The sequence below is a fragment of the Tasmannia lanceolata genome, unplaced genomic scaffold (assembly GCF_043159265.1).
Source record: "Tasmannia lanceolata isolate RefF3 unplaced genomic scaffold, GAP_Taslan_0.1 ptg000008l, whole genome shotgun sequence".
Lineage (NCBI taxonomy): Eukaryota > Viridiplantae > Streptophyta > Magnoliopsida > Canellales > Winteraceae > Tasmannia > Tasmannia lanceolata.
The window spans coordinates 958,247-982,021 of NW_027518685.1; the positions used below are offsets into that span (position 1 = coordinate 958,247).

At 37.6% G+C, this 23,775-nt stretch overlaps 1 protein-coding gene across 1 annotated transcript; it reads right to left on the reverse strand.

Moving 5' to 3' along the window:
- Positions 1 to 9,277: 9,277 nt before the first annotated feature.
- LOC143883847 (disease resistance protein At4g27190-like) lies at positions 9,278 to 13,652 on the reverse strand. The gene is made up of 3 exons (XM_077387164.1): positions 13,357 to 13,652; positions 13,079 to 13,152; positions 9,278 to 12,409 (listed from the first exon to the last, which is right to left on the reverse strand). The coding sequence occupies exon 3, from the start codon at positions 12,402 to 12,404 to the stop codon at positions 9,546 to 9,548; it is 2,859 nt and encodes a 952-aa protein (XP_077243279.1). The 5' UTR covers positions 12,405 to 12,409; positions 13,079 to 13,152; positions 13,357 to 13,652; the 3' UTR covers positions 9,278 to 9,545.
- Between the last annotated feature and the right edge of the window lie 10,123 nt (positions 13,653 to 23,775).

Here is a 23,775-nt window from a genome sequence, read left to right on the forward strand (position 1 = left end):
TTATTGGTAAATGATATTTACACCCTTTTCCCATAATTTCCACCCCCTTTTTTTGTATTTTTTCCTTAAAAATGTTAGCATTTCTACCCCTTTGTTTGTCATTGGTATGAAAAGACAAACAAAAGGGGGTGAAATGCAGGAGAAGAGGGTGGAAATATTAATCCCTTTAGTTGGTTCATGAACTACTTGGTTAAATGTTGAATTTTGAATACTCGGTTTCCAGAGATGCCACAAATAGATCAAAGAGTTCTTGACCTTTCATCATGGCCCTGCCATAGAAATGTCAAAGCCTATAAATTGCACACATTCGATAATTCTGCTTTTCTATTCAGTGGTTCTCTGTTTTTTCTTAGGTGAGCTGGGGTTTAGGCAGACCCCCACCAGATGAACCATTCAGTGGCTCTGCCGATGGAGTTCAGATAAGATTGAGCAATGCTCTATACTCGATTCCTCCATAGTGGGGTTTGCGAGATGAATGGTCTATATCATGCTGACTTCACATGGGTGAGCTTGATCAAAGAGTATCTCAATCATGAATGAGTCTCATAGTATCATTCCATTGACAGAAAGGAAAGAAAGAACAATGTCAAGGAACATGATTAGGTGTAAAGCAAAAGCAATAGACTATATCTGATAAGCATAACAATACAGATATCTATGTAAGAAGTGGAACAATAATTCCTTAAATTTTTTTGACGTCCACACCATCTTGAACTTAGAAAAGCAATCTCCCCTGTAGGAACAACTAGTCTATGATTAATTCATGTAATTCTCTGTTTCGCATATTCATTCTTCGTGCTTCTAATTTGAATTTGAAAAAGGGTTGAAGAAGCGTCTTGGTGTCGAGGTGGTCCTACTCCAATGCATCCCACCACTCTATACTTGCTGCTATGATTAATTTGAGGGCCTGTGGTAGGTTGTTGACAGAGAGAAGGAGCTTCTTCAGTTTTGGACATTCACATCCAGAGATATACTCTAGAGAATAGCAAATGAACATCCTCCTACAAATAGCTCTTCAATTCTGGTAACTTCCCATTTCTATCTTCCTTAACCTTGGAAGAGTAATGGGAGTCTTGGCTTGACCCATTTCTTGCTCTCCCACTATCACATCTTCCATCAATTTGCAGCTCCAAACATTTATCGTTTCAAGGTTTTGAGGGTTGACAGAGAGAGGAAGCTTCTTCAGTTTTGGACATCCACGTACAAAGATAGACTCTAAAGAATGGCAAATCATCCTCCTACAAATGCACTCCAACTCTGGTAAATTTCTCAATTCTATCATTCTTAACCTTTGAAGAGCCATGGGAGTATTGGCTTGACCCATTTCTTGCTCTCCCACTATCACATCTTCCATCAAATTGCATTCCCGAACTTCTATCTTTTCAAGGTTTTGGAGATCCTGCAACAACCCAAACTAAAACAGATTCTTCAAATTATTACAATTCTGGACGGTTAAAATCTTTAGGCTTCTGAAGGTTCCATGTGGCACAACTCTTATAAATAGCCCTTAAGTTAGGAAGGTCATCAAGATCTAATCTCTCTAAGGCAGGTATCAACCCTGCAGGAAACATTTGCAAACGTGTACGAGAGAGGTTAATGCGTCTTAGACGAACCAATTCTTCCACCCCTAGAGGCAGTTTTTTTATGTAAGTTGAAAAAAGGTCCAATACCCTCAGTTCCTTGAGCTCTGATAGAGAAGGCACCGCTTTTAATGGATTGAAACGCAATAGCAGTACATGAAGGTTCCCCAAGTCGGAAAGTGACTGTGGCAATGACTTGAGCCCAGTATAACAGTATTAGATAGGTCGAGAACTCGAAGGTTGTTGATGTGAGCAAAGAAAGAATTTGTAATGTTTCGTAAGAGGAAATTTTGTTGCAACAAGGAGGTAGAGAGTCTAGGGCAATGAGGTTGACCAGAAAGAAGTTCAATTTTGTTTTTCATTAGAGATATCCTCTCAACATTTTTTGTTAATTCTTTCTCTTTGGGAAATTCTACTAATCCACTCCTAGCTTTGACTAAAAAAAGAGGGCACACTCTTGTGATGTCAATGGCCATATCCCTAATCAAGTCATGCATCATGACATATTCAATTCAGCCTTCATGATCTGCAGTCTGTAACAAACAACCACGCTTGAGTTCATTCAATAATAGGTATCATATCTGCATCCCCTTACTTTGATGGAGACACCCATCTATTTATTCCAATAACTTGGTTTCATAAGTTTTTTTCTTTTTCTTTTTCTTATGGTAACTTGGTTTCATAAGCTTGTACAGTGTGGATGAAAGATGTTTAAAGAATTAAAGGCAATAAAGGGGTGTATTTATCAATAGTTAGGGGCGTAAATATCATATCATATCTTACCTACCATCTCTTTCTTTATAATTTGTTATTAGCTTTTACAACTGATAAATAGGATGATATAAATAGGGAAGGGAAATGTTATCAGCACTACCGTATTTTGATGAGGGCACTCGTTACTTTATTTAAAGTACATTATGGCTCGCACCATAGGATGATCCAAACCGTCCATTAGATGGGCCACAGCCTAAATAGGTTTTGCCTCAAAAATCACTTCCATAGGTTGATCCTAACCCTCTGATCTGAATGTTAGATGGTTGATCCTAACCCTCTGTAGATCGAAGGGTTCAAATCAACCTATGGAAATAATTTTTGGGGCACAGCCTATTTAGGCCGTGGCCCATCTAATGGATGGTTTGGATCATCTTATGGTGTGGGTCAACTGTACTTTTAATAAAGTGAGGAGTGCTCTCATCAAAACACAGTAGTTGTGATAACATTTCCCATAGGGAAATGATATCAGCACAGCCATGTTTTGATATCTGCACGGTACCAGCTTGTCTTTTCTTTTTTAAGTGGCATGTGAGAGCTTTTTGGGAACTGTAATAACCTTTTGACAGCCTTTTAAATACTAAAAGACAACAAGATAGGTTAGTGCAGATATCAAAATGTGGCTGTGCTGATATCATTTTCATATAAATATGATATATTTCCAGAAGGAATTTGCTAGGGAGGCATTTCGCTGACCGCCTGTTGCATGAGAGAGCAGCCACATAGGCTCGCTTTTCAATAGATTTTGTCTTATTATCTTATTATCTGAGGTGGCTACTCTCTCATGCAACAGCCTATCAGCAAAATGCCTTTTGCAATGGTCCCTTTTTTTGTCCAATCGTCCCTATCAAATCCCTCTCTAGAAATAATATTCGAACTCCTTGTTTTGATAATGGCACTCCTAGCTTTATCGAACCGTTTTCTAATTGATGGGTTTTATTAAGGAGGGTAAATGTACACATCGTTTAAGGAAAATGATTCAAAAGCCATTCAAATTTATTATAAATTTACATTTTCAATGCACCATTTATTGTACATTTACATTTTCAATTCACCTTAACAAGTGAACCCCGAATTGATTATTGATAACTATTAGAATTTATTACAGCCTTTAGCAGCTGATTTGGTTAAAAATTTGTAAAACAGGTAATACCAATTTTGTATTTATATCGTTAAATTGACATTAAAGCATTTAAAACTTCATTTGCAGTAAGTTGTAAATATCAATGCAGAGAAACAAAGCTCAAAAAAGGGAGATGATATTTTCACCCCCCAACCCCCCACCCCCCGCGGCACTACGCATGCGCCCTCCTCATGACGTGATTTGACGTAAAAAAACGCTGCAGGGGGGGGGGTGAAAATATCATCTCCCCTTAAAATTATGCTCAAGTTTGAGGTATCCAAAGATACCCTTGTTTTCCAGTTTATTGTAAGAGGTGAAGATTGGCTCATTATTGAATGGATCGTGGAGTTGAAGCAGGCCTGGCCGAGTACTGGTGCAAAGCGAATCAATTTTGAGATTTTGGGTTGAGCTATAACCATAAAATGGGCTCGGGTTCGTGTTAATTCAAGTACTGATCCTAGACATGAATTTGAAACTTGCAATGGGTTCTCAAATATAAAGGGAAAAATACACTTAGACCCCCTGTGGTTTCTGACACATTCAACTTAACCCCTAATGTTTAAAAAGTTATAAGTAGACCCCCTGTGGTTTCAATTTGTATAAGGTAGGCCCCCTCAGTTGACGGTTCGTCCACAGATTGATGGGTTAGGATGATCCGATGGAGCTGATTTTTTGGGCACACCTTATCTATGTTAGGACCCATCAAATGAACGTTTTGGATCACCCAAACAATGGGGGCCCATGCCCGAATCCAAACATTACCAAAAACACAGTGGGCCCACATTGTTTGGATGATCCAAAGAGTTCATTTGATGGGCCATGACATAGATAGGGTGTGCCTAAAAAATCAGGGGTCTACCTTACACAAATTGAAACCACAGGAGGTCTACTTGTAACTTTTTAAACATTAAGGGTTAAGTTGAATGTATCAGAGAAAATTTATATGATGGGTGGCCGTGAAAACACTTGAAGTTTGAAAAAAGTAGGTACGGCCCACTTTTTTCGATGATCCAAACCGTTCATCTGTTTGGGCACAACGTAAATAGGTTGCCCAAAAAATCATTTCCATGAGATTTTTGGAAATCTCAATTTTCAGATCAGTTCAAAACGGAGGGTTAGGATCATCCTATGGAAATAATTTTTGGGACACACCCTATTTACGTTGTGCCCAAACAGATGAACGGTTTGGATCATAAAAAGAAAGTGGGCCGTACCTACTTTTTTAGACTTCATGTGTTTTCACGGCCACCCATCGTATAAATTCTCTGTATCAGAAACCACACGGGGTCTAAGTGTATTTTTCCCAAATATAAAACAACAGGGCCTAAAAATATACACAGGTCTCAATCAGTCAATTGAACACAAACTCAACCCCAGTTTCAAAATTTTGAATAGCAAGATAACATAAGCGCTGCCAGATTACAAATAAACTTTTGGATTCAATTAGCTGTTGAAGACCTATCCAGCCTTCTTTCACCGCACTGCTGCTGGAAAATTTGGATTTCAACTGGAGCAAGATGAATGATTTTGCCTTTACTTTCACACATGATAACATGTTCACTTTTTCTTTGACAACATTAAAAGGGGTTATTATAACCCAAAAATATACAATTCATGTTGGGTATATCATATAACCCATATATGTTCTAATATAAGCCCAATAGGTAATGGACCAGGTGTAGTGGGCCCATTTGGGCTGGAGCCCATTAACCTCTTCTAATCCTAGTGTATCTCTATATATAGGGGGCTGGAGGCAACAAACTTGGTATTCCAAACTAGATACCTTGGGTGTAATGCTTCAAGCAACCTCTTGCTTGACCTAATTACTCTAACAATCTTGAAGCAGTTAGATTATTCTAAACTGATTGGTAGTCTCATGTATGCTATGAGTTGCACTAGACCAGAAATAGCCTTTACAGTTGGCATGCTGAGTCGTTTCACTAGTAATCCTGGCCATGAGCACTGGGATGCCCTTATGAGGCTGATGAGATACCTTAAGGGTACTCAAGGATATGCTCTATGTTATACTGGCCATCCTCCTATCCTGGAAGGGTATTCTGATGCATCATGGGGATCAGAATTAGGAGACAGTAAATCTACCAGTGGTTATGTTTTTACACTGGGTGGAGCCGCTGTTGCATGGAAGTCAAAGAGATAGACTTGTATTGCTCTGTCATCTATGGAATCGGAACTTTATGCTTTAGCTTCTACAGGAGATGAAGCAGAGTGGATAAGAGATCTGATCCTGGACATTCCATTGACCCATTTAAAGATTAACTCTTTAAGTTTGTTCTGTGATAATCAAGCTACAATTACGATTGTGAAAAACTCACTCTTTAATGGTAAGAGGAGACATGTCAGGCTGAAACATGCCACGCTGAATTATCTTCTAGAACAATGTATTATCACTTTGGTTGATGTGAGATCGAAGGATAATATGGCCGATGCTCTTACGAAGGGACTGAACAAAGATCGAATATTCAAAACTGTGGGGGAGATGGGGTTAAAGACTATGTAGACGTGTCTTAACCTACATTCATATTATTTTGAATTTTTCGAATCTCCCTATCTTGGCCAAGATAAGCACTTGATATGTTTCAATGATGTTTACAGTTATCTTTATGTCATTCCACATTTGATGACATGTCCTTCTTGGGAAAGGTTGTTTCATTCCAAACTTGATGATACAGCTTAACTCAATTTGGATATGATGCCTGTAACATTCCAAATGGAAACATGGAATGGTTCTTTGTAAAGAAACTGTTTAGGTCTGGTTCTTGATTGAAACTTGACATTGATGCTTATTGATATTGATATTTATTTTTCAGCCATTATGAAATTGTACTAAGTTCTTCTGGTAGAACTAGATACTTTTAGTAAAATACACAAATGATTGGATTCATTTTTTTAATGAAATTCATATTTGATAATTTACAGGAATTGGCAAAAATGGAGGAGATTGCCTCAATTTGGATCTTGATGAGGATGACTTACTTGATGAGTGAATCCTTATAGTGCAGTGGAACTATTATTTTCTTTTCCGTTGATTAAATAGTTCACCTACATATAAAACTGCTTATGTTTGAGTTTAGATTATTTCTAAAACTCTTGGTTATTCTTTAAAGTATTTTTGTTTTCAGTTGGATTACAAATCTTTATTGATATGGTGATATGGATGATTCAATAATTTTGTTTGGACATCACATTATCTATCTATTGGATTGTGCTATATGTAGAACATAGGAGGAGATTGTTGGGTATATCATATAACCCATATATGTTCTAATATAAGCCCAATAGGTAAAGGACCAGGTGTAGTGGGCCCATTTGGGCTGGAGCCCATTAACCTCTTCTAACCCTAGTGTATCTCTATATATAGGGGCTGGAGGCAACAAACTTGGTATTCAAAACTAGATACCTTGGGTGTAATGCTTCAAGCAACCTCTTGCTTGACTTAATTACTCTAACAATTCACAGCCTAGCTGTATAAACAGAAGAGGTGATCATCAGGATGGGGAAGAAACTAGCATGAGAAGCGGCAAGGACAATGCCGGCAAATTTCCTAACAATACCAAGGAACAGGAGATTGCCAGGATCGACGGAAAACTGGAAGAAACTCTGTTTCGCCAATGTCATCAGAAAACCAGAAGTCCAAATTTCCAAAAATTTGATATAAGTGGCTGATGACTCCAAGAGATCCAAGTACATGAGGACAGTCGAAAAAAGATAAAGAGGAGTGAAAAGGCTAAGATGAAGCAGAAATCTGATTGACTGTAAAAACTGGCCTGCTATTGAAGATGCCAGAAGTTGTTGCTGCCTAATGTTTATGTTTTGATATTTCTTTGTTTGCATGGTGGCCGTGTAGAAGAAAACCCAGAAGAAGGAAATGCAAATGCCAATGTTTTCATTATTTTTTTTTTTTACCTTTTTCATGATAATGTATGGAAGCTTGATGTTTCTGCTCATCATCTCAATGAGTTCATTTAGGCAAAGTAATAACAAGACACAAGCATATAAATAACCAAGTTATCAAGAGATTGCATCAATGTTCACATGCCTTAGGCCATTGTTTATTGGAAAATGATATTTGCACCCTTTTTCCAGAATATGAAGAAAACAGATCGACTAATGTTTGGGTACCGGTTGCACAAAAAGAAGAGTATGATAATGTGTGAAGGAGCCTACGCTCAGCTGTTTGCCAGGGAGCTTTCTTAGAGATGGTTTTCGTGGGTTGATCCTGTGCCACTTTATAGATCACAAATATAACCGTTGAGGTTGAGTTGAAGACAACTTCAACTCAACAACCCACAATCTTCCAGCCTATTACTAAGCCCCCCACTTTGCTGCACATACCGCGGCTAACTCCCTGATCAATCGGATGAGGCCATGTGGGCACTACCCAAGAATTTCCACCTCATTTTGCTTGTATTTTTCCTAAAAATGAATGCATTTCTACGCCTTTGTTTGTCATTGGTAGGAGAAGACAAGCAAAAAGGGGTGAAATGCTGGAGAAAGGGATGGAAATATCAACCCCTTGTTTCATGAACTGCTTGGTTAAATGCTTGAATTTTGAACACTCGGTTTCTAGAGATGCTACAAATAGATTAATGAGTTCTAGACTTTCCATCAAGGATGGAGGCAGGGGGCAATAATTGCCCTCCCTGAAAATAGGCTTTTTTGCAATAAGTTTGCCCCCTCGAAAATTGGGATTTTCTGATAAGTTTGGAGGAATGATAAATTCGCCCCCTTTTCCACTCTCTCAAACAGGCCCTTAGCCTCAGGAAGAAATACCTCTTTGCCCTGATTTCTGATCAATCTCACCACATTGAAGCTCCTCTTCCTGTCTTGCAAGGTGTCTTTCGAGAAGATTCCTACCTGTTTTATGTTGCTCTCCAGACTCTATTATCTTGACAACTTTGCTCAGAATCTGATGAACAATAACTTCTCAACCACCTTTCTCTTTCCTCTGGATGTGTTGTGAGTCTACATTTGTTGACAGTCTGGTGGGTATCTATTGGTTTCAAGTTTTAATAACGCACAAACACGATTATGTTTTACCCAATAGAAGTGAGAATTATAATTTCTGCATTCCTTTTTCACAAATTAAATGGTCTTGGGACCTTGTTATTTTGGTATTATTTTGCTTTTTCATTTATATTTTCACAAATTAAATGGTCCTGGGACCTTGTTATTTTGGTATGATTTTGCTTATTTCATTGAGGATGATAAACTAATGGTTGGGTTAGCATGTAAAAAGCTCTGATTACATGGTGTCAAATTGTGAATGTTCCATAAACAGTGATCCAGTGAACTTTATGTTGCTTCCTGTTGTAAAATGGTTGCACCTAAATTAAACTTGGGATTCTTATTCCTGTTTCTTTCAAAGGAGACTTTTTTCTTCTACCTGAACATTAAGGACTGAAGTTAGGTGACAAAAAGATTCCATTTTTCTTCTGTCTGCATACGATCCTGAACAAATGTGTGGTATTTGAAACAAGGATGGAGTTAGAAAATTTGAATGATCTTTTTTTTTTTACTTTATGCATTTTAACAACCAACTGGCTCCCTCCCTGCCTTTCATCATGGCCCCACCATAGAAATGTCATAGCATATAAAATGCACAGATTCGATAATTCTACTATTCCATTCAGTGGCTTTGCCTATGGAATTAAATAAAATGAGCAATGCCCCATACTCGATTCCTCCACGGCGAGTATTGCTTCAGGCCATGACATCTGGTGCGGCTCGCCAGAAGAATGGTCAGGATCATGCTGGCATCACATGGCTGAGCTTGTTCACAGTGTATCTCAATCATGAACGAGTCTCATAGTATCATTCCACATAAAAGTAAGAAAAGAAAGAACAATTTCTAGGAACATGATTAGGTGTAAAGCAAAAGCAATACGGACTATCTCTAATAAGCATAATGATACAGCTATATATGTAACGAGTAGAACAATAATTCCTTAAATTTTTCTGAGGTCCTCACCATTTTGACCTTAGCAATCTCCCCACCAGGGACAGCTCTAGTCCATGATTAATTCATGTCATTCTACGTTTCCCATATTCATTCATTCTCCTCCTCTGAAAAGGGGTTGGAGAAGGGTCTTGGTGTTGGAGTGGTCCAACTCCAATGCATCCCACCACTCAATACTTCCAATGATCGATTTGAGAGCCCGTGGTAGGTTGTTGACAGAGAGAGGGAGCTTTTTCAGTTTAGGACAGTTACATACAGAGATTGTCTCTAGAGAATGGCAAATCATCCTCCAACAAATGCTCTTCAATTCTGGCAAACTTTTCAGGTCTATCTTCCTTAACATTGGAAGAGTAATGGGAGTATTGGCTTGACCCATATTTTGCTCTCCCACCACCACATCTTCCATCAAACAACAGTTCCAAATTTGTATCACTTCAAGGTTTTGGAGATGCTGCAACAACCCAACCCAGAACAAATTCTTAAGATTATCACAGTTCTTAATGCTTAAGATCTTTAGGCTTCCGAATGTTCCATGTGCCACAACTCCCTCGTAGATGGCCCTTAAGTTGGGAAGGTCATCAAGATTTAATGTCTCTAAGGAAGGTATGGTGTTCTCTTCTGCCGTTAAAATGCACTCCATCCCATTGCATCCGCCGATGACACATACTTTCAAATCCCTCAGATTTGCTAAGAACGACAATTGAGACAATCGGATGATACCGTGGCATTGTGAAAGCGTCAACTTCAAAGTGTTGTTTGGGAGCAAGAGAGAGCTCCCGATTCCAACAACATCAAAGTGCCGAATTTCTATAGAATTCTGATTGAGAAACAAATGAGAGAGATATGGTGATGACCCTCTTACTGTACAATGGAAGCTTTTCAAGACTCTCCAATGCCCAGACTGGTTATAATTTAGGAAGGTGGGCAAGTCCGTGAATGATATATGAAGATTTCTCAATCTTTTCAACTTTGTGATCTCATCAATTTCTCCTTCCATCACACCCTTGTTCAAGGACCATTCCCATGAGCTCCTGTACATAAATAAGTCTTCCAGAAGGCAGAGATTCGGTATTATCCCTGCAGGAAAAATTTGCAAATGTGTATAAGAGAGGTCAAGGAATCTGAGATGAACCAACTGCTCCATCCCTAGTGGCAGTTCTTTGATGAGATTCCCATTAAGGTCCAATACCCTCAGTTTTTTGAGCTTTGATAGCGAAGGCACCACCTTCAATGCATTGGAACGCAATAGCAGTACATGAAGGTTCCCCAAGTCGGAAAGTGACTCTGGCAATGACTCGATCCTAGTTCTAGATAGGTCAAGAACTCGGAGGCTGCTCATATGGGCAAAGAAAGAATTTGTGATTTTTTGTGAGAGAAAATTATCTTGCAACAACAAGGTAGAGAGTCTCGGACAATCGGGTTGACCAGAAAGAATTTCAATTCTATTTTTCATTAAAGATATCCTCTCAACATTTTTTGTCCATTCTTTCTCTTTGGGCAATTCTTCTAATCCAACCCCAGCTCTGACTAAAAAAAGAGGGCACACTCTTGTGATGTGAATGGCCACATCCCTAATCAAGTCATGCATCATGACATATTCCACTTCACCATAAACGACAGTTTCTAACAAACAAGCACGCCTGAGCTCATTCACTATGCATTGCCCCTTGTCGAACTCAACTTCTCTATTCCCTACTTCATCTATAAACCCGTCACCCATCCAATACTCTATCAACTCTTCTGGAGAGATCTCAAAATCTTCTGGATACAATGAGCAGTACAAAAAACAAGCTTGAATCTTATGGTCAGTTAAGCGATTATAACTGAACTTTAAGCACTCAAAAACATTGTCTTTCATGCCTTTGATTTCCATTGTTGAACCTCGCAATTCATTCAATGCATTCCTCCACTCCCTAACATCGTCAACTTTCCTCAAAGCCCGTCCAACAGTGATGAGTGCAAGTGGCAAACCTCCACACTCTTTAGCCACAAGCTTAGCTACATCACCTGCTTCTGAAGAAATCACAACATCGTTGCCAACTTTGTCCTTGAATAAAGCCCAAGCTTCCTCTTCAGAGAGCACCTCAACTCTAATATCGATTTGAGTTTCCATGCCTTGACACACTCCTAGTGTCCTGGTAGTCAATATTAGCTTGCAGCCATTATTCTCATTTGGTTCAGGAATACCTATATCTTCCAATTGAAATGTTTCCCACAAATCATCTAGGATGAGTACAAACTTCTTCCTTCTCTTCAAAGCTTCAAACAGTTTCGTAGACATGATATTTTCATCGTCATCTTCAGGCAAGGACAAACCAATTGCTTTTGCAATATCAATTTGTAACCTTTTCAAGTTAATTTCTTTTGACACAGTGACCCAGATAATATTGTGGAAAAGACAAGTTTCTTTGAGACGATTGTTGATGTGCTTCATGATGGTTGTCTTTCCAACTCCTCCCATTCCATGAACTCCAATCTTTCCAATCTCCACATTCATCAAGCAATCCCAAATCATTTCCATGGTTTTTTCTGCTGTTGTTTTACCCACTAATTGTGCTGTTGGTAAGGTACTTCCACTACCTAATAACGGATCCAATACCAGCGCTTCATCAAATCTGCCCTTCTCTTGAATCTCAACTACGTCTGTGATCTTCTTTGCAACAAGCGCTCCCAGTCTGTAACGTGGGAACCATCTCCTTTCTTCTCCAATTTTTTCTTCTATTTCGTGCACTTCGTTTTTAATTTTTTTCACACCTTCCAACCATAATTCTACCTCTCTTTTTCGCTTCTTCCCATGCTGCACCTCTTCTCTATCCAGTTCAGTCTTTACATCATTCTCTCTGCTGCTTAACTCATCCATTTTGCTTCTCAATACCCCTTTGTTTCTTTCAAGGTTTCTGATATAATTACAATGTTCCCAAACATTCTTGCCAATTTCCCAAACAAATTCCATAACCACTACAGCAACACAACACAATCAATGCACCAACTCAGAAAATAAATACAGTACATAAAGTAAAAATAAAAAAAACCAAGGGAGCAGGGGAATGTGAAGGGAAAAAACAATCTTAAAGGGTTGTTGAGATGCATTGAAAACGATTTCAGGAAGGGGAACTGATTAGAGGGAGAAGGTATCGGCCGGTTGTTCGATGATCCAAACCATTCTTTTTGTTGGGACAATTCATCAATAAATCATACCTGAAAGATAATTCCTATCAGAAAATCCTAATACTTCAAGTTGTGGCGTGAAGAATGGATGGTTCTGAAAATAAAAGGCCAGCAGTGTAAAAACTACCAAAAGCCTGAGGTTTAGGATTTATTTGATGCAAAAGAGATTTTTGGTATATGTCCCATCAATTGCTAGGCCAGCAAATGAAAGGTTTAGATCACCAAACTGATGGACCCTCCAACTAGCAATTTTGCCAATAGGTAAAGCACTTGCAAGCACCGAATAATTCTTCAAGAAAATACTACAACTAGGAGCAGGTAAGAAGAAATGAGTGATAAAAGAAAAGGTTGGAGAACTAAAGCAAATATGGCGGACAACTAGGAGCAGGTAAAAAGAAACGAATGATAAAAGAAAAGGTTATAAAAGTAAATCAAATTTGGCAGAAACAAAAGAAGAACCTGATCTATTGTTACAGCAACTCTTCAAGTCTGAAAGGGTATATATCAGGAAGCTTTCAGGAGGAACTCAATAGCTGCATACCACAAAATCACAGAGAAATTAAGCAAAACTACACAGAGAGAGAGAGAGAGAGAGAGAGAGAGAGAGAGAGAGAGAGAGAGAGAGAGAGAGAGAGCTATGTTGAAGCAGAGAAGTGAAACAAAAAGTAAGTATATGCATAAATTGATGACAATAATACTCAAAATTATATAACATGGTAGATATCAAATAAACTTACCTCAGGTAAGGGGAATTAAATGATCAGAGAAGCAGACAGTTGGGATTTGTTTGGGTAGAACAGCTTCAAATACTCTTTTAACAGTTGGGGTTTGTTTGGGTACAAAACCTCTAAAGGCTCTTTCAACTGGTATGTCTAGTAGCCAAGACCAAGATGCAAAATCAACTGAAAGTAAAACAAGCCTCTTAAAGGTATGAACTGGGGAAGAAGAAAGAAATGGAAGAGCATTGCTTGAAAATCTCTGCTAACCCACACATTCACGTGGGTTCTTTAGACCCAATAGAGCTCTAGTCAAATGTGATAAATATCGGCTTAGGGGTGTAAATATCAGCTTCCCTTTTTTCAAGGGGCAATTCGTGTGGTTGTTGGCTTCAATAGTTTGGGCTGTAAAATGGGACAAAGTGGTGCATTGATCAATACTTAGGGGTGTAAATATCAGCTTCCTGTTTTTCATAGGTCAATTCTTGTAGTGGTTGGCTTCAAGATATTTGATATGCGTCCCACTTGTTTTGGTATCTTTCCAGCCATCTCTCTTTTTTAACCTTTTTTTCCTTCAGTGTTATATAGTTCGATTAAGAAAGACCGACAACCCACGACTGTTAGGAAAAATACAGTGCAGAGAGGCAAAGCACAAAAAATTATGTGGAAATAAGTTTGACTGTTTGAGGTATCCAAAGATGCCCTTGTTTTCTAGTTTATTGTAAGGGGTGAAGTTGGGCTTATTATTGAATGGATCATGGACTTGAATCTGGTCCCGGCCGAGTAGAGGTGCAAAACGGATCGATTTTGGGAATTCGGGTTGAGCTTTTACCTTTATATTGTGTCGGGTTAGGATAGATTCAAATTCATTTTTTAGCAAAAGCTCAACCTTGCTCAATTAGTGCCAATATAATTGCTCACTGATGCTTAGTCTTATAAGCAGTAAAAACAAGGGAAAGGGACTCAAAAACACAGGAACTTGAGCGTCAAATAGGTTGCATCATTTTCCCACATGGAAAGTGTATTTCCTTACCATCTTATCGACCTATCCATAAAAAAAATCCTTTAAAAAAAAACCCATACGGAGTTGGCATGTTGGCTAGCATCAGTGAGCTGTTCTAGTTCTACATGCTCATCCTTTTCAATAAATCAAACCGTATTAAAATTCAACTAACTTGAGAATGACTAACAATTATATAAACTGACACAATTTTGTTTTCTGAAAGGGAAGACGATCAAAAGGGAGTGGAAATGCTAGAGAAGGGAGTGGAAATAACAACTGCTTTAGCTGTTTCATTAATTACTTGGTTAAATGGTAGAATTTTGAACACTCTACTTGGAGATTTTCATGTGATCTGTTACGCTTGGTGTGGATATTTGTTGTTAGTGTATATATAGATTAAATCAAGCTTACCAATGACTTAGGAGACCCCAATCTGTTATGGTAATGGAAGTTATTCATTTCTTCCTGAGTTTTCGCGGAAAGCCATTTCGCTGCTGACTTTTGCAGGGAGGGAGGGAGGGAGAGAGAAGACGAGAGAAAGACAACAAGTAATATTACATGCTAACAAATTGTTTCACATCAAAGACTAAAAAGCCAAATCCAAGTAAGACCACAAGTAATATTACATGTTAATTAACAAACTGTTTCTCGTCAAAGACTAAAACGCCAAATCCAAGCCCATTTTCACACATCTTTAACCCACAGAGCCAAGAATCTAGGGTCGCTCCTTTACAACCTTAGGGACTATCAGAGCATCCAATAACCTTGGACCCATAAATCCCTTCATCATAAAAAGGCTTATGACCTCTCAGGTTTTCGCACCAACTCAAAGTCTACTTGGAAGGTATTATTAGGAGATTCTAACCTCTTGATACGTTCTTGTAATATCTGTTTAGTTTGTTTTAAAAGAAAAAAAAGGAAAAAAAAAGATCAATTGTTTAGTTAAAGCAGTGTTGATGATTTTTTTTGTTTGAATGATAAAGAAGTGTTAATGATAAAAAAAAAATCTCGGCCTCAATTCTTTAATGAAATTTTCATCTTTCAAAAAAAATAAAAAAATTCACTTCAAACGGTACAATAGCACCTCAACGAGGCCATATTACGTCTCACAGTTCTATCAGTATGTTTACAATTGTCGAAAGGAGTGTCGATGTGCCGACGTGTGTCGGTGTCATGAAAATGATAGGGGATAAGAAATCTAGCCAGAAGGAACCGAAAGGATCTATTGGAAAAATGGCTGTGGCATTTTGGAACCGAAAAGGATGCTATCTGAAGAAAAGTCATTAAAAGCAAAAGTAGGTTCTTCATTTATTTTCCATCATGGCTCGTGCAAGTGACAAGACAAAGCACTAATCGGTGAGAAAAATTATGATGCACATAGCTGTCCTTGGCTTGTTCTGGCCTTCTCGAATAATTGCTCTTCTCACTTTTTATCTACTATGTCTACAGAAATCCTTTGGACCACACACGCACAAATTTAGGGGTGCAACTTGGGCTGGGCTCAACCCGAACCCGACGGATTGATTTTCAAAATTATTTGTTTTTTTTGTATTTTTTTCTATTTTTGCCCCTGGCCAACCTGATTCAACTCGATCAGATTTAGAACAATAGGATTAGACTGCTTTGATTTTTTTAATTTAAATTAGACAGTTGATTAGGGTTACAAAGCAAGGCCTATCAAATAGACAGTCTGGATCCACCAAAGATGAGACCTACAAGTAATATTGGGTGTTCCTCAACTTATTGCAATGAGGTTTTAATTCCAATCTATTCTATTCTATTATAATATAGCTGGATGGGGGTTTCACTGTTCATGCTGATGTGGACAGCTCTCCCATCATGCGTTTTATCTATGTGGCACCCATAAATTAAAAACGAATTGCCTTCTCTAATCGTCCAAAGTCCGACTTAATAGGCAACAAATCAGCTGAAAGAAAACCCTATTAGTTTCCTATTCCAAATTAGAAAACCTTTCCATAATAGACAATAGATCACTGTCCTACGAAAGAAAGAACATGGAAAGTGGATTTCCTGACTGTCAAATCGCCTGATCCAACACAAAATACTTATATATATATATATATATATATATATATATATATATATATATATATATATAAAGCAATTTTATTGGTCAAAAAATCCACTTTCCATGTTGTTTCCAAAGAAAGTGATGCAACCGAAATGAGATTTTGGTTGGCAAAAGAGACCGGACCTAACTAAACACTTCAGGGTGCTAAGGCGCTTGGTTCAGGTTCCATCATGGCTCGTGCAAGTGCCTTTGAGGCAGAATATGCTCACAGTTCTATGGTTTAAAATTTCGACCGAAACCCAAAATTCAATTTTTCGCCATGTACCAAATTTCGGTAATTTCTGTAATTTTGGTCCGAAATTCCGATTTAATGACATTATTTATTTTTAAAAAAAAAGTGTTAAAAATTTCGGAATTTCGGTCCGGAATTTGGAACCAAATTACCAAATTTCGGACCGAAATTTCAGTTTTTGGTAGGGTCCGAAACGGTTACCGAACCCGAAATTTTAAACCATGCACAGGTCTTAATGTAAACCCAAACTCGATCACAGCTTCAAAAAATTGATTAGCAGGATAATATGAGCCCTGCCTGATTACGAAGAAAATTTTTGGATTCAATTAGTTGATGAAGGCCTATTCAGCCTTCACCTCACTTCTGCTGGAAAATTTAGATTTCAACTTCAGCAACATGAATGATTTCTCCTTTACTTCCACAACTGATTACATGATTCATGATTTCATATCATTTATACAATTCACAGCCTATGGTGTATAAACAGAGGAGGTGGATATCAGTTGAGCAGTTAAGGGTCATGGTATTCCTCCATTGTTCTGCAGAATATGGCTGATGATGAACCCTAATCCTCGTCACTGTCAAAAAGAGAAGAACGCCTTCATAGGAAATTTCAGAAGCAATGTGATCACCGAGCTTTTACATGCTTCTGTTGGGTGAAATAGTACTTGCCATCGAAACATTTAGGAACATACACTAGTAAGAGTAGAAAATTAATTCATTTTATATATATATATATATATAAGTAAAGCGGAATCCTCTAAGTTGTGGTGGTGACACGTGTCAGCCCCTCCTCTATCCTGCAATTTTAAAAAGCCCTTTTTATAGGGAAGAAAGCTATTAAATCTCCTATTAAAAGCTATTAAAGCTCCTATTATATCTCTTTCCCTGCGATTAAATCTCCTAGAATATCTCTCCCTATATAAAAGCCCACTAGAAAACATTTTCACTTTCCAATAATAATGGTTATTAAAAGATATCCCATGTCTATCTTGAATACGTTTCAAAAGAAGCCTACTAAACAACGTTTCCACTTTCCAAGTTAGTTTACTTAACACATGTCCCTTCTCCTATTCTAATCGTGACTTTTAGTTTCCTAAAAGATAAGATTTGCCCGCCCTTTCATATCTATCTGTTATATTTTGCCTTTTCTGAAATTTCCAAACAAATTCTATTCCACATTTATCCCTAATTTGTAGCTATTATTCGAAATTAAAATCTCTCCTCAAAATCAGTAAGGGCCCGTTTGGATACCACTTGGATTTGGATTTGGAGGTGAATTTGGATTTCCAAAATCCATGGATTCAAAATCCAGAATTTTAAAATTCACAAATTTATAAATAATGCCATTTGGATGACCACGTATAGATTTAGATTTCAAATCTAAATTAATTTTTTGTTTGGATGCTCTTTGGATTTGAATTTGAAATCTAACAAAACCAAAAAGCCCTAAAATAGTTGATATAGGGGCATTTCAGTCATTTTCCATGATCCAGGAGTATTCTAGTCATTTTACCCTATATGGGGCTGTTTTGATCATTTTTTATATCATAAGGGTGTTTTAGTCATTTTTCATGACTCAGGGTATCTGGTCATTTTCACCCGATATAAGTGTATTCCGGTTATTTTGCATGACCCGGGGGTATCCAAGTCATTTTATCTAATATGACGTATTTTTTTCATTTTTATCTCATGAGGGTATTTTTAGTCATTTTAGTTATTTTTCATGAGGCATGGGTCATTTTTACTTGATATAGGGGTATTTCATTAATTTTTCATGATCTTGGGGTATTCTAGTCATTTTACCTGGTATAGGGGTATTTCAGTCATTTTGCATGTTCCGGGGTATTCTAGTCATTTTTTCCTAATATGACATATTTTTATCATTTTTATCTCATGAGGGTATTTTTAGGCATTTTAGTCATTTTTTTATGATCCATGGGTCATTTTTACTTGATATAGGGGTATTTCAGTAATTTTCCATAATCTTGGGGTATTCTAGTCATTTTACTCTATATGAGGTTATTTTGATCATTTTTATGTCATAAGGGTATTTTAGTCATTTTGCACGACTCGGGGTATTTTTTTATCTTTACTTGGTATAGGGGTATTTCGGTCATTTTGCCTGACCCGGGATTTTCTAGTCATTTTACCTAATACGACGTATTTTGATCATTTTTTAATATCATGTGGGTACTTTAGTCATTTAACACTTCTTTGGTATATTTTGGTCATTTTAACCCCTTACGGGTCACATTTAGATTTATAAATAACCTATCGGAGAAAGGATTTATAAATCCAAAAAATTACGCTAACATGAGAAATTTGTAAATCTTGTGGATTTCACTCAAATCCAAATCTAGATGTCATAAAGGCTTGCCAAATGCCGAATTTGCCGAATTTGGATTTAAAAATCCAAATTCACCTCCAAATCTAAATCCAAGGGGTATCCAAACGGCCCTAACTTTCCAAACACATATTCGGCAACCATTGTATTCTAATATTGCTTTTTCCGATTTTTTTTTATGGCCGGGCCTTCCCAAATCAACATTCCTTCTCAAAAATTGAAAATAAAGAGGAAATAGCAAGAAAGGTGTACGTGGTGGTTGCTGAGCCACCTCGGAACCGGTAAAGAGCGAGGATCTCATCATGGTGTTCAGAATTTAGAATTGGTATTCAGGATGTGTTTTTGCTCTCTACCTATTTCTTTCGTTCCCTCACACTTCATCTCCTTTGTAAAACCTGAATTTGATTTTTTTCCTTTTTACCTTTTCCCAGGGATTTGAATCCAAACGCGATCTTACAGTATTCATTTCTTTCTTCTTTCTATCTTCACATACATCTTCTGTAGAAAATTTACAGAATGGTATTTTGCAAAGCTACCTGCAAAACAAAGTCATTATAAAGGAAGGTCTGCAGATATGTAATCGCGTTTGAGGATGGGTTGCTGAAGAAAACAAAGTCAAAAGAAAGCTAAAAAATTATGCAAATTGCATACATCAGTAATATAAATTGTTCCTACAAAGAAAACAAAGTATCAAAATAGAGAAGAAAAGTAGGACATGTGATACAACTCTATTCATTAATCAAAATCTCTATAACAAATTATAAACAAGGAAAAAGAAAGCATGCTACGTTGGTGTAATATATCATCTGCTTGAAGCTACACCAATGTTTTTTAGATGGGCCAAGCAACCAGAATATGATTCTAGAAATGCGAAGATGGAAGTGGCTGAGAATTATTGAGACAGCAAAAGTTCAAAAATAAGAGATGAAAATTGTCAGACATGCATTGCGACGCAAAGAACAGAGCTATTTTTTCTAGAGACATTGGTTCAAGTTCTGATACAAATGCATTGTTTGGGAAAGAAAACTAGCTTCTGAAGTTGCTCAGTCAAAATCCCTAAAAATTTTCAGGATGGGGAAGACATTAGGATGAGATGTGGTAACGACAATGTCAGTGAATTTCCTAACAATATTATGGAACAGGAGATTGCCAATATTGTTCTTGGTCTCCATGTAGAAGAAAACCCAAAAGACAGAAATGTGAACCTGTCACACTTGATGGTGTGCAGAGTTGTTATTAGGGAAATAACATCAGCACAACCATATTTTATTATTTGTGCTAATGCATCTTGTCTTTTAGTTTTTAAAGAGCTGTCAAAAGGTTATTACAGTTCCCAAACAGCTCTTACAAGCCAATTAAAAAATCAAAGATAAGCTAGGACAGTGCAATTAGTAAAACATGGTTGTCCTGATATCATTTCCTTGTTATTGATGTATATATAGATTACACCAAGCAGTTAAGGATCAAAAAATTTTACAAGAGATTTATATATCTAAAAATATAAAAGCAACAACTTCACATTAACGCTGATCCCTCAATACTCCCCCATACACAAATCATTTTATAATAATTAGTGAGCCTGTCTCTCAAGAACTTGGAATTGCGGTCCACTCAATGGCCACGGTTATTCGATCTAGAATTGGGATGAACCGAACTGTCAGGCCTTTATGTACAACCTTCTCCCAGACAGACAAAGCGGAAGTATATTCATTATACTTAGTCCGGGCATGAAATACCAGATTTTTTTTTTTTTTTTGAATGGCAAAGATATTCATTAAAGAGCCTTGGCGCAACGGTAAGGTTGCTCCATTGTGACTTGGCGATTACGAGTTTGAGTCACGGAAACAGCCTCTCTGCAAAGCAGGGGTAAGGCTGCGAACATTTAGCCCTCCTCAGACCCCGCAATGGAGGAAGCCTCGTGCACTGTGCCCCTTTTTTTAAAGATATTCATTAAAGAGAAAAAGACCAAGACAGTCCATACAACAACACAGAAAGAAAAGGAGGAAGTAAAAGCCAACAATATAGAACATCCCCATCAACTGATGAGGGGAAAAGAGGTCAAGGAGGTAGGAAATCCCCAAACCCTCTTTAGAGACATCATTCCTGGCTAATGATATAATGAGACACTAGTTATTGGGACACACCCATATGATAATTGCATGATATGAGGGCATGTTTGGTAACCATGAAAATTTATTCCATGGAATATTGGTGGGCACAACGGTGAAAGATAGGCTGAGGAGGAAGGTGGAGGAGAGACCTGAGAGGGCACGAGTGGACAGAGAAAATAAGGCCATGTTTGACACCCATGATATTTTTTTTCCCATGGAAATTAGCTTACCCACTGGTGAGAGAGGACAGAATAGGGAGAGACCTAAGAGGGACTGAGTGGGGAGAGGGTAAGAAAAGGCTGAAAACAAGGAAGAAAAAAACTCCACTCAAAATACGATTTATATTTTTCTGGCTTTTCAGCCACTTCTCACCCTCTCCTCACTCATGCCCTCTCAAGTTTCTCCTCCTCCAACCCTCCCCAATCCTCACTCACCACTTGATTAAACCAATGTTCCATTGGAAAAAACTTTCATGGTTGCCAAACACGGCCTAAGAAATCCCTAAAACCAGTGGAAAAAAAAAAAACCCAATCCAAATTCGGTTTTTCCCCTGCTCTTCATGCTCCCCTCACATCCACCCTCTTATGTCTTTCCCTTTCCACCAATCTCTCACAACTGACCCCACTAATATTCCATGGAATATATTTTCATGGCTGCCAAAAATGCCCTAGAGTTTTAGACCTTTCAAAACTGCAATAGAATGTCATAGCTGAAAGAAAAAAATTCACACATGACACATTTAAAATTCAAGTTTTCCATTCAGTGGCTCTGCCAATGGAGTTAAAATAAAATTGAGCAATGGTCTACCCTCAATTCGATCAAGAAGGAAAAGGAAGAACAATTTCTGGGAACATGATAGGTGTTAAGCAAAAGCAATACAAACGATCACTTATAAGCATAACAATACAACTATGGATCAATTATTGTTACATGCTGGAGAGTTGAAAAAATGACGAGAAAATGTTGAGTTTTGAAAAAACACTAACAAATGCTACTTTATTAAAAGAAGACTTTTTAAGACGAAAATACCCCTCAACTTACTTTAATCTTTCTCTTCTTAGTTTTAACCATTTTACTGTTTTACTTGCAGGTTTTACACTCTTTCATTTCTAGGTTTTACTCCGATGCATTTTGTGTGAAACGACCTCATTTTCCGGCAATAGAAGCCTTCTTCTCCGGCGAAACATCTCATTTCTCTGGCAGCAGATGCTCCTTTGTCCTGAGGGATTCCGAGGATCAACAACTATGCCTTTCTTGAAAGCCAAGAGCACCGATCTATCAGTGTTTATATCGTCATGTGAGCAGAGGAATAAAATAGAATGGGAAGATGAGAAGGAGAAATTGGATTATGGACATGTTAAGAAACCCCATTTGATAATTTTTTGTTGTGTTACTGTGGCTAATGGAAAACTCCACTACCTCTCTTAACTTCTAAACTTGTAAAAGAGATGCTATGGCAAAGTCATATGTTCATCATTTTCGTGCTATCCAATGGACATTAAATGATTAGTTATTTTCAGAGATGACAAAATCTTTATGCTAGAATTTGTAGAACTACCCTGTTTTGATTGCTAGAGTGGTCGGTCCAAGGTAGGCGATGTTTACCACCGTCTGATATTTGAACGAGATCTACTTGACCGAAGGCAAAAAGAGTTCTGAATGTTACTGGAATTAAAAAATTTAGTCGAAGCCAAAGAAAATTTGTCGAAGGGTTTCGAGATCTCCCCTCTTCTTCTCAACGCTAAAACAGGTACTCGAAGCCAAAACAGGATACTCGAAGCCAAAATTTACTTGGTCGAAGCCAAAAATTACTTGGTCGAAGTGAAAAATGTGTTTCCTGTAACATTCGCCGTTGTGTTTTTCGCTTCGACTAAATTTTTTTAGGCTTCGAATAACTGGTTTTTTTTGCTTCCACTAACATGTTTTTGGCTGCGACTAAAACTTTTGAATTCCAGTAACATTTGAAACTTTTTTCGTCTTTAACTAATATATTTTAGCTTCGAGAAATATTTGTTGGCTTCGACTATTTTTTTTTTTTTGCTTCGACTATCATTTTTGGCTTGGAGTAACTTTTTTTTGGCTTCAACTAGCATTTTTTGGGCTTCGACTATCATTTTTGCCTAACTTACATTTTGCTTCGAGTGCCTTGCTTCTTATTTTGGCTTCGACTATCACTTTGTGGGTTTGAGTTATCGATTTTTTATTCGAGTTACATTTTTTTAGCTTCAAGTAACCTATTTTTTGGCTATGAATAACCCGTGCGAGTACCATTTTGGCTTCCACTACCCTTTTGCCTAGTAAAAGCTCTTTGGGCAACTGATTTTGGCTACAGCCACTAGAAAAGGGGAAATACTTACAAAGATAATGAGATTTTGGATATTTGGAGGAGGAAAAAGAAAATGAGAAAGGGGCGTCTCTAGAGAACTCCTTCTAACCTCTCAAGACAAATGAGCATATGCCGAAGAAATGAAGATGTTTCGCCGGAGAAGAAGGCTTCTATCGCCAAAGAAGAAGGCTTCTATCGCCGGAAAGAAAAAGTGTAAAAACAAAGAAGAGAAAGATAAAATAAGGTTAGGGGTATTTTCGTCCTAAAAAGTCATTTTTTAATAAAGTAGCATTTCTTAGTGTTTTTTCAAAACTCAACATTTTCTCGTC

What these genes read in the sequence shown, in the direction of transcription:
- LOC143883847 (XM_077387164.1), bottom strand. Translation starts at nt 12,404, where the DNA reads ATGGAATTTGTTTGGGAAATTGGCAAGAATGTTTGGGAACATTGTAAT.